This window comes from Lynx rufus, unplaced genomic scaffold (genome assembly GCF_022079265.1).
Source record: "Lynx rufus isolate CCGP_SWC_20201006 ecotype Redwood Valley unplaced genomic scaffold, mLynRuf1.p SCAF_2, whole genome shotgun sequence".
Taxonomy (NCBI): domain Eukaryota; kingdom Metazoa; phylum Chordata; class Mammalia; order Carnivora; family Felidae; genus Lynx; species Lynx rufus.
In genome coordinates, this window is record NW_025814834.1 from 193,670,309 (window position 1) to 193,686,951 (window position 16,643).

A 16,643-nucleotide genomic window follows, 5' to 3' on the forward strand; every position below is an offset into this window, starting at 1 on the left:
TGGGGCGCCTGGGTGGCCCAGTCGGTTAGGCCTCCGGCTTCGGCTCAGGTCATGATCTCACAGTTTGTGGGTTCGAGCCCCGCATCAGGCTCTGTGCTGACAGCTCGGAGCCTGGAGCCTGCTTCGGATTCTGTGCCTCCCTAACCCTCCACTCGCCCTCTCTCTCTTTCTCTCAAAAATAAATCAACAGTTAAAATTTAAAAAAAAAAATAAGTAAATAAATAAAAGCATACCCCTGTATGTGAATACACATGTGTGTGTATAATCATGGTTAGAAGTAGGCTGCTTGCTTTATACTTCTTTTCTCTATAAAGTTTTAATCATTGATTAGGGGACCTGCCAGTTGTCCTGAAAGCTGGCCACAGACCGAAGATATTTACGTCCCGAGAGACTGCTTGTGTCTTTAGATTGGGGAGGTTTAGGAAAGAAACCCAAGAGATCCCGCTTACCGTGCTTGTGATGTTTGTAACTTTGCTTATTAACTAAGTTTGTCCACAAACATCCACTGGGTTGATGACCTCGGAACCGGAACAGCTGCCAGGAGCCCTGAGAGGGGCTTCCTTCCGGATAGGTCTTCACCAGGTTACTTGGGTTTGGAATGGTATTTTGCTTTAGGCCTTTAGCCTTCTCGTGTCCACATCGGGAAGAGATTGTCCTTCGCTCCTTTTGGTAGTTATGAGACATTTTAAAACACCCAGGCACTGGGTAGTTGTATTTTGTGTCTTCTCCTGGAAGGGAGGTGTCTGTACAGAGCTCCCTAGGGAGTCTCAAGTATGCTCTTCCAGGGGCTGAGGAAATAGTTTGTTGAAACTCAAAATGTTCTCGGGGCGCCTGGGTGGCTCAGTCGGTTGAGCGTCGGACTTCAGCTCAGGTCATGATCTCACAGTTCGTGAGTTCGAGCCCCATGTCGGGCTCTGTGCTGACAGCTTGGAGCCTGGAGCCTGCTTCAGATTCTGTGCCTCCCTCTCTCTCTGCCCCAACCCACTCGCATTCTGTCTCTTTCTTTCTCAAAAACAAATAAACATTAAAAAAATTAAAAAAAAAAAAAGAAAGAAGAAACTCAAAATGTTCTCAATAGCATCTGACCCTACAAAGTTGAAGATGGAGAGCAGGGACAACCCACCAAGTGAAAGATCGGAAGCTCTTCTGGGGGAGGGGCCGAGGGAAGCGCCGTAAGTTTGGATCCGGCCCGTACAAGCTGAGCGTAGGTTTTTCAGAGCTGCTGTACGTGTCTTGGGTGCCTTTCCAGTGCTTGCACAAATTGAGCCTTGGGGTGCTCTAGAATACTCTGTTAAGTAGTCTATAGAGAGTATTGTCGATATCTCAACCTATGCGGTGAATAAGGGCATTGAAATAAATATTAAAATGGCCAAACTTTGAAAGGAGTAAATACGCTGTTTTGAAACGCGCTGTGACCTGGTTGTTCTGCTTTTATTCCTGACTGCTGTGCCCCTCAGCCTCACTCCAAATGACTGAGGCATTAATTACTACATGTAGAAGTTCATCTCTGAAGCCCGACTCCAGGGCCACTGCCCTGGCGCAGTGTGGAGAGAGAGAGAGAGAGCGGCCTTATGCTTCTTTGTACACAGTGACTTCTCCCAGATCGGTGTCCTCCTCAGTGCCCGGGGAAGGTGGTGTGCGTGGAAGACGCGGACAGAGTCGGAAGGAATTGGGAGTCTCATTCCTGTGTTAATGTAAATGTTCTCGTGTCTGAATTTTCTAAATGGGAAGCTTCATGATTTGAAACCGCTTTCACTTTGCTTCAAAAACTGCTTCTGCAGGGGCGCCTGGGTCGGCTCAGTCGGCTGGGCGGCTGACTTCAGCTCAGGTCGTGATCTCGGGGTTCGTTGGTTCGAGCCGCACATCGGGCTCTGTGCTGACAGCTGGGAGCGGGGAGCCTGCTTCGGATCCTGTGTCTCCCTCTCTCTCCCCCCTCCCCCACTTGCACTCTTTCTCCCTCTCTCAAAAAGAAATAAAACGTTGAAAAAAGTTAAGAAAAAAGAAATTGCTTCTGCAGAGTGAAGGTTCTCACTGCTAAGACAGCCGGTGGTATGGATTCTGATCCCCACTTCAGCTCAGGGTGGTGGTCCCCAGGAAGGAGGGTATGGAGGATGGCTCATGGCAGGTGGGAAGAACATATCGGGCCTTCGATTTGTATCCATTTTCTGGCTCAGCCTGTTTTGGTTCTCTGAATGTGTTGTGATACAGTCTCTGTAAATACTCATTAGTACATGTAGATAATTCACAAATGTTCAGTTGAACCGCAAGCAGTCGCTGGCATTCAACCGTTTTGATCTTCAGAATGGGCAGTTGTCATGTTTTAACAACACGCACACGTTGTGCTCTAAGTGTTGACTGTTCGTGTACTAGAATAAACTTTAGAGGAACCCCCCCCCCCGCCCCGCCCCGGCCAAAATAAGCCTCTTCAGATCCCCACCCCCACCCCCATAACTTACTTCTGTACCTTCCTCAGGCTTTAAAATATTTCATTTGAATAAGTAACACATGCAAACGACATACATTCAAATAGGGCTGGAGTAGGGTCAAGGAAAAAAGTCAGTCCACCTGTCCCTCAGCGACTAGTTGTCCTTCCCAGAGGCCGTTCATTGCGTGTCCTCCCAAAGGAGTTTATCCGCACGCACGCAAGTGGTTTTTACAAAAATGGTGGCGTACGTTTTTGATCTAGTAACCCAGCTTGGAAAGTGTTCTGTAAATGCAGCCGCCTCACTTCTGTCGGCTACTTCACATTCCTTTATATGCTTACACCAAAATTTATGTAACGGGTCTTCTGATGGCATGAATGCTGTTTTCCCTCTTTGGCCATTTCGGGCAGTATCATGGCGCCTTAGCTTTGCAAATAGGATTCTTAGCAGTGGGATTGCTGAGCTGTAGAGAATGTACCAAGGGGTTAGAACACGGATCTCACTGTGATTTTTATCGCCCCAATCACTTTTGAAATGTGAATGCTTTGTTTTTCTCCCTTTCCTTATTCCTCCAGTTCCTGAGGATTTTTCTTGGGTTATTTGTTACCCATAGCAGTTGGAATTTTCTGGAGCTTCCCGTTTTGTAGAAGGCGTGACCGTGACGTCTGGTGCCGCTTTGCCAGGTGGAGCTGCAGACACCATTAAGAATTCCCATTTTGGGGGCACCTGGCTGGCTTAGTTGGTAGAACTGACTTTCGATCTCAGGGTCATGAGTTCAAGCCCCGCATTGGGCGTAGAGCTTACATTAAAAAAAAAAAAAAAAAAAAGAGGGGCACCTGGGTGGCTCAGTCAGCTGAGCGTCTAACTTCAGGTCATGATCTCACGGTTCGTGAGTTCGAGCCTCACATCTGGCTCACTGCTGTCTGTCAGCGCAGAGCCCGCTTAGGATCCTCTGTCCCCCTCTCTCTGCCCCTCCCCCACTTGCGTTCTCCCAAAAATAAGTGTTACCAAAAAAAAAAAAGTATTAAAAAAAAAAAAAGAATTCCCATTTTTGCCTTAGCACTCTCCATATTATTCTCTTTAAATTCTTGTTTTCAGATCCTATTGGAGATGCTTGTCTCTTGGCATTTCGTTCAGGCCAGTGCTGGTGGCTGGGAGGGCTGAGCCGCCCCCTGCTGCACAGACAGTCATACCAGGAGGCGCCAGCAGGTGGCAGGCAGAGCACCATAAGCACCCCTGGCCTTCAGTGGGGCTCTTCTCTGGACGGCAGCCAGAATCTGAGCCGCTGGACCCTTCCCAGACCCAGCAACATGCCGGAGTCAGTGTGGGTTGCTATGGGTTGCCTGATCCTTTTCTTCCACCTTTGCAGCCATTTCTTACATGGGCAGACAACTTGAGATGGCCAGCAGCTGCCTTGAGATGGGCTCCAGGAAGCCACATCCTAGGACGACAGCCTGAGGCCTCCTCCCCATCCAGGAACTAGCTGGAAGGATTTACATATCCTGGCCTGGGATGGCTCGAATTTCCTTAATTGCAGGGCTTTCCTTCCTGTCTTTTTCAGCCAAATCTCCCACACCCTTCCCTTGAACAAGGAGGTCCCCTGAACAGGCACTTACTCACTGCTCTTAACTCCACCCACTCTGCTCTGGTCTAGGGGGAAGAAAATGAGCCAGAGATTTGAGAAGCCCCAGAGAGAGTGCTAGGATCCTGAGACCGCCTTGTTTGGGGGCAGGAGCCCCCAGGGGACCAGGAGCCCCCAAGGGACCAGCCGGGCCTGGGGCTTGGGCTGGTGGCTCCACCACCCTCCCCACACCCACCTCCTAGATTTGTGTTTCACTGGGTCCCAGTTTCTCTGATGGAGGCCTGCCCACCCCCTCCTTCTGGGCCGGGGGCCCTGCCCTTCTCTGTAGGGGAGGGGACATGAGGGAAGGAAGTGGCAACTGCATGGTCAGCGGTGGCCTCTTCTCAGCCACTGCCCCACGCCACCCTGAGGGAGACCAACAATGTTCCAGGTGCTAGCAGTCTCGGGGGTGGGCGGCCTGGGAGAACCAGCTACTCCCCTGGAGTCTCAGAGCTCTCCTGCTCCTGGTTGAAGTTCCCCAGCTCTTCGGGGACCACTGGGTGTTCCTCAGGCTAACAAAGTGGGATGGGGGCAGAGTGGGCAGGGACTCTCATCCGTTGGGGGCCAGATCATTCTCTGCCAGGGAGGCCAAGGTTTCTGGAGTCACCCTGTGCCCCCAGCAGGGTTAACCCGCATTGAGACAGCTGGCAAGGAGACTCAGGGCCTGGCCCCTGCTGGTAAGAGCCCCAGGGTGAGGTGGGGGATGTGTGGGAGGGGGTTCGGGAAGGGCTGGCAGGAGGCCATGCACCGGGAGCTCCCCAGGATCATTTCCCAACAGGGCAAGGATTTGCATACTCACTGGTTTCCCCACCAGCTTCTCAGCTTCTAGAACCAGGAAGGCAGAGGAGGAAAGGGCATGCGGGGCAGCCACCTGAGTCTGATCCTCTCCACGCCTCGGTGGCTTGAACTTCTGTCTCAGGATCAGTTCCTGCCCTGGCACCCTCTCCTTCCCACGAGCCTGTGGGAACCTTACAACTCTTTTGTGAGGCAAGCCAGGGAGCTGAGGGAAGTGAGCGGCCCAGGGCCACACGGCCAGGACTTTTCCCTCTCAGGCTGGCACCACACCAACTGAGGTATCCTCTTGTCAGTCTAGAGAGATGCAGGGATCCTTGTGTCCCTTTTACAGGTGGGAACACTGAGGCCTTGTGAGGAAAGGTGCCTCAGCGGGCAGGGCAGGAGGTGGCGTGGAGCTTTGCAGTGACAGCCCAAGTCATGGGAAAGAAACATCCTGGGCATCGGGCCTGGCCGCCAGATTGAGAAAGAGGCCCTGGAGAGGGCAGCTCCAAGCCCCGGATGGCTGGCACAGCCAAGCTGGGTGCAAGTGCAGGCCGTCAGGGCCCTGGACTGACTCAACCCTCGCCGGAGCCCAGACTCGGCTGGCACCTGCCTCATGGGCTCTGCTGTCCTTGTTGGTGCCGGTCAACGAGCCAGCAGGGCCAGGCACAGCCTCTAGACATTAGCCACCCCCGGTCTAGCCCCGTTGCCTGCTGCCACCGGCCTGTAGGACCCTTCCCCCATCCCTCAAAACACAAGCAGCAGCTTCCTGTTCCATACAAAGCAACAGAGGCCCACAAAAAAGCCTTTTATCTGGAATACAGTACTTGATGGGAAGAAAGTATTTTATAAATAAGGCAATGACATTTCTTTGTGCAGATAAAACCTTCGAAGGAGGCTGGAAGCAATGGGCACGGGGCGCCTTGAAGAGCAGGTGTGGAGGCTTCGAGATAATGTTTGCTGAGATCCTTCCCACCTTGCGCCTGGGTTCCTGCCCAGTGCAGGCTTCTAAAGAATGTTCAGGGTGAAGAACGAAGCGGGGGCCTAATGTGCAGGGAGATCGCCAGTGTGGCATTTTCCTCCACTTGCTGCACAGCTGTTCTGTGCTAGAACAGCTTCTAAAAAAAATACAGATACTATAAAAGCTTCATAAACAATAAGTACAAATTAGGTGAGATGTTCAAATATAGAATTATTAAAACTGTATTTTTCCATTTTGCCCTGTTGATGGTGTTTGGGGATGATTTGACAGCCCCACTTTTCACTTAAATATTTAACATTCCGGGTGCCTGGGTGGCTCAGTTGGTTAAGCGTCCAACTTCAGCTCAGGTCATGATGTCACGGCTCGTGGGTTCAAGCCCCGCATCGGGGCTCTCTGCTGACAGCTCAGAGCCCAGAGCCTGTTTCAGATTCTGTGTCGCTTTCTCTGCCCCTCCTCCACTGGCGCTCTCACTCTCTCAAAAATAAACTAAAAATTTTTTAAAAACATAAAATATTTAACATTTATATCTCATTTATCCATCTGGGGGAGAAAAAAAAGAAAAAATTCATATATTCCTGGCTGACGTCCTTCTCGGGGCAGATAAGGTTGAGATGGTGAGGTGAACACAGCCCACAGAGAACGCCACCAGAGGCTCTTTAATGAGCACTTACTATGTGCCAGGCATTGGGTCACGCACTCAACAAACATGCTGTGTACCCCCTACAATCCTGTCAGGTAGGTACATTATCGCCACTTCACAGATGAGGAAATGGGAGACCCAGAGTGGGGTGGTCACTGCCCCAGGTGACATAATTGGGGTGGCAAAGCCAGTTCTTGAGTTTAGGACCAGGACCCCTAACCTCCCGCTTGGAGGTTAGCCTGGCACCGCCTCTCCAGGCTGCCCCCCCAGGCGCCCCCTGCTCCGCTGTGCAGCTCGGCCTCTAGAACACCGCAGTGTCTGGGAAGATGGTGCCTGAGCCGAGCACCCAAGGGCTTCCCCATCCCCTTCTCTCCCAAACTCTCCTGGAAGCCCTATTCTCAGCCAGATAGTTTTCTGCCCTGAGCTCCGGTCCCAGCACAGAAAAGGGGAACAGCACAATCCTGTGTCCCCCCACCGCCTTCTCTTAGTAAAGGAAGCCTCCGCCCCCGGGGGGCTGAGCACTTTGGTGCCCACCTGCCGACCTCCGTTGCCTTTGACCTCCGTTGCCCAAAGGCCGGCTCAACCCCCGGGGTACAACAAAGACCAGCATCTCTTAAAGGGGCTCACATTGTACTTTATTGACGTGTTAAGGGAGCGCAAGGACTTCCACTTAAAGTAGTTAACATGACACCTGTACACACACAAATACGTGTCCCCACCCTCGGGGAAGGGCAAGAGGACTCAGTATAGAAGGAAGGGAAGAGGGGGTGGGGACAGAGGGCCCTTGGCCCGCTCCCCCCACCCCACCCCCCGCGGGGGCAAGGACGCTGCAAACAGAGTGGGTCAGAAGGTGGGTTATTAAGAAGCATCTTGCTTACTAACATGAGGCCCGGTGCCCTGCGAGAGCACTGATGAGGCCTCATTGGCGTACAGGAGGGGCCCTTGGAGGGCAGGCACACAGTGCCTAACTAGCCAGCCGAGGCCGGCATCCCAGGGGTGGGGCGGAGGTGGGGGGTCGTGCGCAGGGCCCCCAGCCCAGGCCTCTGCTCCCCACCACCTCCCTCCCCGCCCTCTGAGAGAAAGGAGGGTTTGGGCTTCAGCCACGGACTGACGCCTTTACGGCGGCGTCTCCTTAAACTACAGATACAATGTGCATCAACAGGGTGATCGTTCCTGCCCCACTCGGCAGCCGGCTCCAGGTGCCGGGTGGGCCAGGACCAATCCTACAGTATCTTTGGTTTGTGGGTTCCCTTCCCTACTTTACTCCTCCCTCTGTCCAGCCTTAGGGCCGGCAGCCGCACGGCTGGGTCACTCGCTGGGGTGCCCGGGCTGGTAAGAAAGGATCTCGGCAGCCAGCCGCTGGGGGTCCAGGAGCTGAGGGAAGCGCCCCATCACGGCCTCCACCAGGTGCGGGGGAAACACCCCGCACAGCTTGATGTACACACTGGCTCGCTCCTTGGCTAGGCTCCCCGCCCCGGCCCACGGGCCCCGGTCGGCCCCGGGGCCTGGCACCTGCCGCTCCGGCAGGACTGGGGTGGGTGGGGGCAGCTGGTACGGCTCAGACCAATACTCTCGGGGTGGAAAGGCAGCTGGCGGCGGGGCATAGTCAGCAGGGACACTGAAGTGGCCGGCACCCACGGCCCGTCCAAAAGTAGGGAAGGCTGGAGCGGCCGGGAGCTCGGCCCCGTAGGGGCCGTAGCCAGCATAAGGGCCCCGAGGCGGGCCGGGTTCTCCAGGGCCTCCTCCTCGGACCCCCCACAGTTCTGACATCTGGCTCTCCAGGGAGCCGATGCCCGAGTCCAGGCACTCTTGGGAGTTGTACGGGAGAGAATCCAGCGTCTGTGGGAACCAGTCTGTGGGCCCAAAGTTGCTGCCGCTGCGCCCGCTAGGTGGGAGGCTCCTGCCCGCTGGGGCGAAGGTCTGTGTCAGACCCTCTCGGTGCGGCCCTGGCGATGCCCGGGCTCCCAGCTTCTTCCCATCTAGGCTGCCCTGCTCATGCTCTGCCGGCAGAGAGCCGGGCTGGGATGAAGGTGAAGGCCGCCGGCCACTCTTCTCCTTGCTCGGGGCCCTAGGGAGTGAGAGGAGGGCACTGGCACGGAGCTCATCAGCCACAGAGCGCTGGGGGCGGCTGGGCCGCTCTGGGTGGAAGAACCGGCATTTGATCCCATAGGTGCATTTCCTCCCTGGAAGAGAATAAGGGGGTCTCTAAGCAAGGGGTTCCAGAACCAGGGCTGGGAGGGGGAAAGGTGGGGCACAGGAAACGTGGGGCTGGGTGGTCTCGGAGAGGAAGCACTCGGGGGCCCAGGCTGCCTTGGATGAGAGAGGAAGGGGAAGGAGTGAGGGGGCAGCTGGGTCTCTTACCATAGGGACACGGCTGCTTCCGGTGCTCAGCTGTGAGTGGCTTCTTCCGCAGGAAGTTGTCCAGGCTTGGCCCGTGACGGCCCAAGGGGTCATCGGGGGGCATGAACCTGCAGGGTAGGTGGGAGAGTAGCTCCGGAAACTGCTGTTCGTCCTGCAGGACGCCTCTGGGCCCAGGGCGGGAATGCCCCAAGGGAGGGGAGGAGGACCCCGCCAGGGCAGTTCTCTTGCTGGGCACTCCCTGAGGGCGTGGGGAGGCCAGCAACCTGAAAATCTGCAACTAAGGCTGCATCCATCCGCCGGCCTCTGGCTAGAGACCGAGTGCTGGGAATCACTGACCAGATCCTACCTATCACAGAAGCTTCGGCAACTCCACATTCAGATGCCCTGGCCTAGCCTGGCCCCTTTTACCTGGTGGTGAGTCCCCTGCACTCACTCCCAAAGCTGCCTGGATACAAGGCCGCGGCCCCAACAGAGCTCCCCGCAACAAAGCCCCGTGCCAGAGGACACGTCCGGCTTCTCCCCCGGGACCCCGGGGCCCGGGAGCCAGGAACGTACTTGTCGTTGACGAAGGAGTACATGAGCAACCGCTCCTCGATGAAGCGCTTCCACTCCTGCCGCTCGCCCTGGAGGTCCCGGTACGTGTCATTGGAGACCACGACGCCGTCGGACTCAAAAGCCAGCTTCACGATGAAGCGGTCGTCATAGCACACCACGCGCTTGCCGCCCACCCGGCGCGACGGGGTGAACACCAGGATCTTCTTCTTCTCCAGTTCCCTCAGGATGTGCTGGTCTGGGAGGCAGTGGCAGCACAGGTCAGAGCCCCATCTGGACCCAGAGCCTCTGGGTGGCCAGGCACAGGAGCTCCGAACTCCAGGTACACCAAGGCAGGCAGGGGCAGAGGACAGCAGAAGCCAGGAAAACAAATGCTGGTCCCTGGGGCGTCTGGGTGGCTCAGTCGGTTAAGCATCCGACTTTGGTTCGGTCACGATCTCACAGTTGGTGAGTTCGAGCCCTGCGTTGGGCTCTCTGCTGTCAGCGCAGAGCCCAGAACCCGCTTGGGATCCTCTGTCCCCGATCTCAGTGCCCCTCCCCGCCCCCCTCGCTCATGCTCGCTTCCTCTCTCAAAAATAAACAAACAGTAAAAAGCAAAAACAAAAACAAACCAAGCTGGTCCCTGCTTGAGGCCCAGAAGTGGTCAGTCATACCCAAACCGTCTCCCTGGGGAAAAAGCCCGGCTGGGGCAGTGCGCCCCCCCCCACCCAGAGGTGCCACTCACCTGTGATGGGCACGTCAGGTCGAGGCTGCTCCTTCCTCCAGGATGGTACAAATACCGTAATGTCTGTGTGGCCCCGCTCCAGAAACCAGTTCACCGCCAGGAGGATGCCCCGGCAGGAGAACACCTCCTTATTCCCGTGGCTGGGAAGAAGAAGGGGCACAGGGTCAGCCCTGGAGGGTGGCTGGCCTGCCATCCCGAGCCGCAGGCAGGAGGGCGTGGCTCTGCGGGCCCCTGCCCTGGGCTCAGCTCACTGCCCTCTGGCCCAAGGCCTGCATTCCCTGCTGGTTCCCACAGCGTCCGGGATGGCCAGACCGGGGACTTTCCCTGAAGTTCCATCTCCCGACAGTGAGGAGACGCCCAGGAATCTGGCGGCACCCGCTTCCCATGTGGGGGAGGGTCAGGCCGCTTGCAACACACCTGGGGGTGGGGGAAAGGCTCTGGCAGCCTTCTGGTTCCCGCCCCACCCGGGGGTGCTGGGACCACGGGGACGTAGATGCACACAGGCACACTGAGTCACCACCCCTCCCTCGGCCGCTGGGCGGTGCTGCGGGTGGGGGTGGGAAGGGACGAGCCCCAGCTAACTGAAGAGAAACCAGATTGTTCTGGATTAAACATGGATTAAAGTTCAGTCCTACACAAGCCCCAGGGGCTGGGACTCAGGAGGGCGAAGGGGAAGGAGCCAGGATCCATTGTCCAACACCGGCCAGCAGTGACAGAGTGGGAGAGGCCACTGAGGAGCCTTTCAGTCTGAAAGTGAAAGGGCATTGCTTTTCCTCCCAAGACTACCAATTCCCCCAAACGCCCAGACCCGGACTGCCCTGTCCTTTCCTCACCCTTCTGGGGAGGGCACGACCTGAGGCAGAAAGACAGTCAGGAAGACACCAGGGGACTCTCTCTGTTAGCAGGGGAGCTGATGGGACACTCCCTGCTGTGGTCTGATGACTGGATTTCACCCCGTCCAAATGTGGCTGGATCCAGAAGCCAGCCCGGAGGGGCTGCTAGCTTGCTCTGGCTCAGTTTCCGTATCTGTAAAATGGGCCTGGTAGCCTGCAGCCTCTGAAAGAAGGGCCCATGTCAGCAGCATAACTTTCCTGTTTGCTTGAGGCCAGAGACAGTCCAGCAAAGTGGAGGCTTCCTGGGAGGATAAGAGGAGGCCAGGGGACCCCCAGGGAACCCTGGGTGTTGTCGAAGGGCTCTAGGGCCAGGCTGGGGGCGCTGAACGGGACCAGCTGCAGCTCCCTCCTCAACAGCCCCTGCCCCTCATTCACCCCTCCGTGAACAGCTCTCAGACTCTTACGCTTGGTGAAATTAAACAGAATAAACGTTACACAAAGGAGGCAAGGCCACAGCCAACCACATCCTGTGGGTAGCTTTGGGGTGGGTGATAGCCCCACGAGAAGATAGAGAGGCAGGTGGGGCAGCTGCAGGGCACGGAGGCTGTCTGGGGGATAGGCTGGGGCTCCCGGGTCTGAAGGTCTCCATAAATCGTAGGGGGGCAAAGTCCAGCTGAAGGCAGCGCTCATCCCTGCCAGGTGGCGGGGCCTCCCCACTGCCCACCAGGCTCCTTTATAATAAAAAGTTCACATTTACTGAGGGCTGTGAGCCAGGCTCTAACCAAGTGCTTAACACTGAATTGTCAGCAAGCCTCTGAGGAGGGTGCTATCATCAAAGGCCCCTTTCCCCTTCATTCAGATGAGAAAACTGGTCTACAGAGCACAGAAGTTGTGGCAATGGTGAAACAGAGACGCGAGCCCCAGGCTTGTGCTCATAACCACCACGGATGCTGATGCTCAGACAGGTACAAAGTACCAGCCCTGGCCTTGGGGCAGATGGCGGTCAGCGGGCACCAAGCTCCTACTGGGGGCCAGATGAGGCCCGCACCTTCTGTCTTCATCCTTAACAAAGCTACAATGAAGGAAACCCAGGCTCTGCGACTCACCCAAGGTTCCCTAGCTGGTGGTCGGAGACAGAACTTGAACCCACATCTGGGGCTACTGGCTTGCTGTTCTAGTCCCTTAACAGCAAGACCTGAAGTTTATCTAGCAGAAGGAAAAGCCCTCAAATTTAAGTCTGAACAAGGCGCTAAGAGGTAGGGGCAGGCTGGGAACAAGAGACAAGAGTGCAGCGGGCAAACTCCTGCTCTTTGGGACCCGTGTGAAACGGCACTGCCTCGGAGAAGCCTCCCTGACCTTCCAGTATGGCTTAGGTCCCTGGTTTGTCTTCATGATGCCCCTCCCTGGGCCTTCTGCTGTCTCCGCATTGGGAACGTGATCATCCCCTGGCTCGACTCCCTGGCTCAGGTAAGCAGTCAGCACATGCACCCACTGACCTGCTTCTGTACACACGTACGTACGTGCACATGGCCCATCCGAGGCCAGCATCTGCCAGCCCTAGGACTTCATGGGATGCCACAGCTTTCAAGGACAGAGTACTGCCTCTGGGCATCAAAAGCCTGAGCTGGGGACAAGTCTGCCCACAGCTGTCCTAGCCCTGAAAGCACTCCTGAGGCAGGTAGGGAGAGCCTTGCTCTTGGCAGGAGTAGAGCCCATGATGTAGTCCCTCAAGTCAAGCCAGGCCAGGAGTGCCTCCCTAGAGCTAACTTTAGTCCCTCTTGTTGCAATGGAGGAAGCTGTGCTGGCACAGGAAAACCAGACATCCTCCCTCCCCCACCGCAGTCCCGTTCGCCCAGAAGGTGAGGGGACTGGCTAAGATGTGTGAGGATGTAGGGACTCGGGCTCAGCTGCTCCCACCCTAGGATAGAGGGCAGGGCTAGGCCAGGCTACCCAGGTAAAGAGATCTGCCTGGGCTGGGCCCAGCTACAAGAGAAAAATTCCCTTAGAAGGAAACAGAGGTGAATTTCCCCACGATTTGCATACGGTGGGGGCTGGTCTGTCTGCCCTTGGGGGGGAGGGGGCGGCAGGGCAGGAACCCAGCAGCAGCTGAGACAGGAAGTTTGAGGCAGGAATTCCCCTCCTGCTACAGCCCCAGCTCAGAAACCCCCAAGGCGGTGCCTCTCCGGCCCAGCTCCTCTCGGGGCCACCCCCTCCTCCCGCCCAGGCCCCTCCTCCTCCTGCCTGGATACAAACACACAGAGCACATGGCTGCCCCTGGGGAGGGAGGGGGTGGGAAGACAGTCCTTGGCAGGCAGCCTTAGCTTGGTGCAGCCCACCCAAGCCTCCAGGGGAAGAAGTCACAGATCTATGCAGCTCCTCGCCCAGCCACAGGCTGCTGGAGCCTGAGAAGGGACCCCCTAATGCTCAAAGCACAGACTGTAACCAGCTGCCGCTAGCCGTGTGGCAGCCAGCTCTACCCAACCTCCCACCTAGGCTCAGCCCATTTCCGAGACGGGAAGACTGATCCAAAGGTGGCTAGAACAGGCCACCTGCATCCGTACTGAGCTGGGCCAGGACCAGCCCTACAGCTGACTTGGCCCAGCTGGGCTGGGAGTGGGAGGGGCTCTGGGTACTGAAGCCTTAGGCAGCCCACCTGGGAGACCCCTCTGGCACCAAAGAACCCTCTCCAGGCCCCACCCTGAGTCTGGGGTCTCCCTCTCCACGCCCATTGGAACTTTTCCTGGTGAACGATCCACCCAGCCCTGACTCAGCAACCACTTTGGAAGGACCGGGAGAAAGCAGGGCCAGAGGGAGCAGCCTGGATTGAAAGCAGGCTTGTGCTCCGTGGGGTCAGTGACAGCCGTGGCCCCTGCCTTCACCTGCCCCCATTCCCTGTGACAGTCTTTGTGGAGAGCGGACTGTTACTGGGATGGAGTCCTGGCTTTGGCCCTGGGGCCCAGGTGCCTCATTTGTAGCAGAGGCAACCCAAGTCACAGCTGACCTGCCCACACCCCCCATGTAAGCCAGATCCTTGAGGTCACTCTTGGTCACAGCGACAAAGGCCTCAGTACCTGGGCCTGCTTCCTTGGGGGTCCAGGTCTGGGACAACAAGGCCTCAGAGGCCCCAGACCCTAAGTAACAGCAGTAAGAACAACTACAGCTTACTGAGCTTCCATCTCTCTCCAGGCTCTGTGCCGCCCCTCCTCACAAATGTCACCTGAGCAGGAGTTGGCTGGGTCTTACTGATGAGCAGAGAAAGCTCACGGACATCAAGTGACTGGCTCCTACACAGAGGAGCTGGCCCCACGGTCTACTCCCCTTACACCAAGCTGCCTGATGTCACAGGAGAGGAACTGAGATTGAGTGCTGGCCTTCAGGGAGAGACGTAGTGCATGAGGTGAACTCCAGAGACACAAGGGCTTAAGTTCGAATCCGTGCTCTACCACTTACCAATACTGAGCCCATGAGCACGTCTTTGAGCCTCTGTTCTCATCCCGAAAACATTCCTAACAGACCCACTTCCAAGACGCCGTAAGGATTAAGGGAGTCTCTTGGCACATCGTAGAGCCTCAATAAGAGGCCTTCCCTTCCTCTAGACGGGTCTGTGAAAACAGGTCACACTCCTTCCTGAAGGCCTCTTTACCACAGGTGTAGAGACACATGGCCACCATTCCCAGCCACAGGCCCTGGTCTTAGCCCCAGAAATGACACGTACCTCATGGCCACATTGCTCCCATCGATGACCACAGGCCTCAGGTCACTGCCCTCCTTGTTCTCCTCTGGGGGCGAGGGCTCCAGGGTGGGAGCCTTGGGGGTGCCCCCACCCCGGGGGACCAGGGGGAGCTGAGCAGAGGGGTCCGGGGAAGCCTGGCGCTCCCGCTCGGCTGCTGACCCATGTTTGACCAGCTCGCCCAGCACCGTGTTGGTGTCGGCCTGCACCCCCAGTTTCTGCAGGACACTGTGGATCTCAGCAGATGAGTAGCCTAGCTTCCGAAAGAAATCAACTTTCATCTGTAGCTCCACAGCCGATGCCTCCTCAGTGCTGGGCTCCTGATCCGGCCTGGGAGTACCTTGGCAGCTACGACTGTCAAGTTCCCACAGACTCATGGTGGGGCTGGCTTCCTGAGTGGACCTCTCTCCACCTGCCACTCACAGCTCACACCGATGGAAAGCACCTGTCACGGCTCCTGTAGGACAACCACAAGAATTAAAGATGGGAGTGGCTCTCTCTCCTACCCCTCTCCAGCCCCTACCCCACCCAACAGGTTGAGACCACACTGACTGGTGGCAACGGGCAAAGCCGGCCGCACGTGTCACCTCTCCTACCCTCTCGAAAGCTGTCCCAGCTAGGAGACATCATTCCCAGTATATACAGGATGAAGCTGAGCCACAGACTTCAAGAACTTGCTTAAGGTCATCCAGCTGTTAGCTGGTGGCGCAAGGACTTGAACTTACGCTGACTCCACTTCCTACCCCGCCCCTAGTCCCGTGGCAACCCAGAGGAGCCAGAAGTCCTGGGAGGCCTCGGAGGACGTCGCCGCGCCCCCACAGCTGCGGGGCGGGGCTCTCTGATGGAAACCCGAGGTTGGACGGGCGCTGGCGGGGGGGAGGGGGTACCGGGGGCTTCCCCGCTGAGGTCAGCGCCTCCGCCCGCCCCGCGCTCGGAGCCCAGGCCGAGGAGGCGCAGGGCCCGCGGCCGGACTCCCCGGCCGGGGGTGGGGGTGGGGGGGGGGGGAAGTTTCCGAGGCGACCCACTGGCGAGAAAAGTTGCTGGGAAACTCTGGTTGGCCGCCGGGCGCGGGTGACGAGGAGGCTGTCGCGGCCCCGAGCTCCGCGGCCCCTCGGCCCCCCTCCGGACCTCAGCCCCCCTCCCCGAGGCTCCCCCCAACTTGGGCTAAGTTAGAGGGGTTCCCGGGGACCGGCAAAATCGGAGAGACCCGCCCCACGTCCCTCCCCTCCGGACCGGCCGGAGCCCTCCCCGCGCCGCCCACCCGCCCCCGGGGTCCGCGCCCCCCGCCCCGCCGCGCGCCTCACCCCGCCGAGCGCCAGCCGCGGCCCGCGGCGTCTCCATGGGGCCGAGTCCTGGGGGCGAGGCCGGTGGCGCCTTTATACGGAGAAGGCAGGTGGCGTTCGGCACCGTGACGCGGAAGCCGGGCAGGGGAGGCGGCTGCCGGCCCGGGCGGCAGGGGGCGGAGCGGCCACCGCCCCTTCCTGCTCCGCCCCCGCGGCGCCCCGCCCCGGCCTCCGGCCCCGCCCCCGCAGCCGGTGCGCGCCAGCCGGCCGGGCCCGAAGGGAGGCGGGGACGCGGGACGCCGCACGCAGGACGCGGCACGGGGCCCCCGCGGCGCCGACGTCTGCGGGACCGGAGCGCACAGCCCGCCGGCGTCCGGGAGGCGTGGGCCGAGCCAGGTGCGCGCGGACTCACCGGAGTGCGCACAGCGATGCGAGGGCCGGTACAGGTACAGCCACGCACGTTCAGACCTAGGAGCGCCCGACAAGTCCGCCCCGACCGACCGCGGGACAGTCACGGTCGCGCTGAGTGAATCAGGTACACAGAGGTTGGTGTACACAGCGTTGGAGGTAGGTCCATAATTGCAAAGACAGGCACCTTTCAGACTGAGACAGGGACAGTCAACAGGCACACCGTGACTGGAGCAGGTACACAGCGGTGGGGTCGTGGGGAGGACACTTAGCAGGATAGAAAAGTACAACCAGGAAGTACACAGTGACCGA

The 16,643-nt window shown here is 57.9% G+C and overlaps 1 protein-coding gene across 1 annotated transcript; it reads right to left on the bottom strand.

The window, feature by feature from the left end:
* Positions 1–7,053: 7,053 nt before the first annotated feature.
* On the bottom strand, positions 7,054–16,051 carry ZC3H12A (zinc finger CCCH-type containing 12A). The gene is made up of 6 exons (XM_047084324.1): positions 15,945–16,051; positions 14,626–15,097; positions 10,078–10,217; positions 9,357–9,591; positions 8,802–8,908; positions 7,054–8,623 (listed from the first exon to the last, which is right to left on the bottom strand). The coding sequence occupies exons 2-6, from the start codon at positions 15,015–15,017 to the stop codon at positions 7,749–7,751; spliced, it is 1,749 nt and encodes a 582-aa protein (XP_046940280.1). The 5' UTR covers positions 15,018–15,097; positions 15,945–16,051; the 3' UTR covers positions 7,054–7,748.
* Positions 16,052–16,643: the final 592 nt, after the last annotated feature.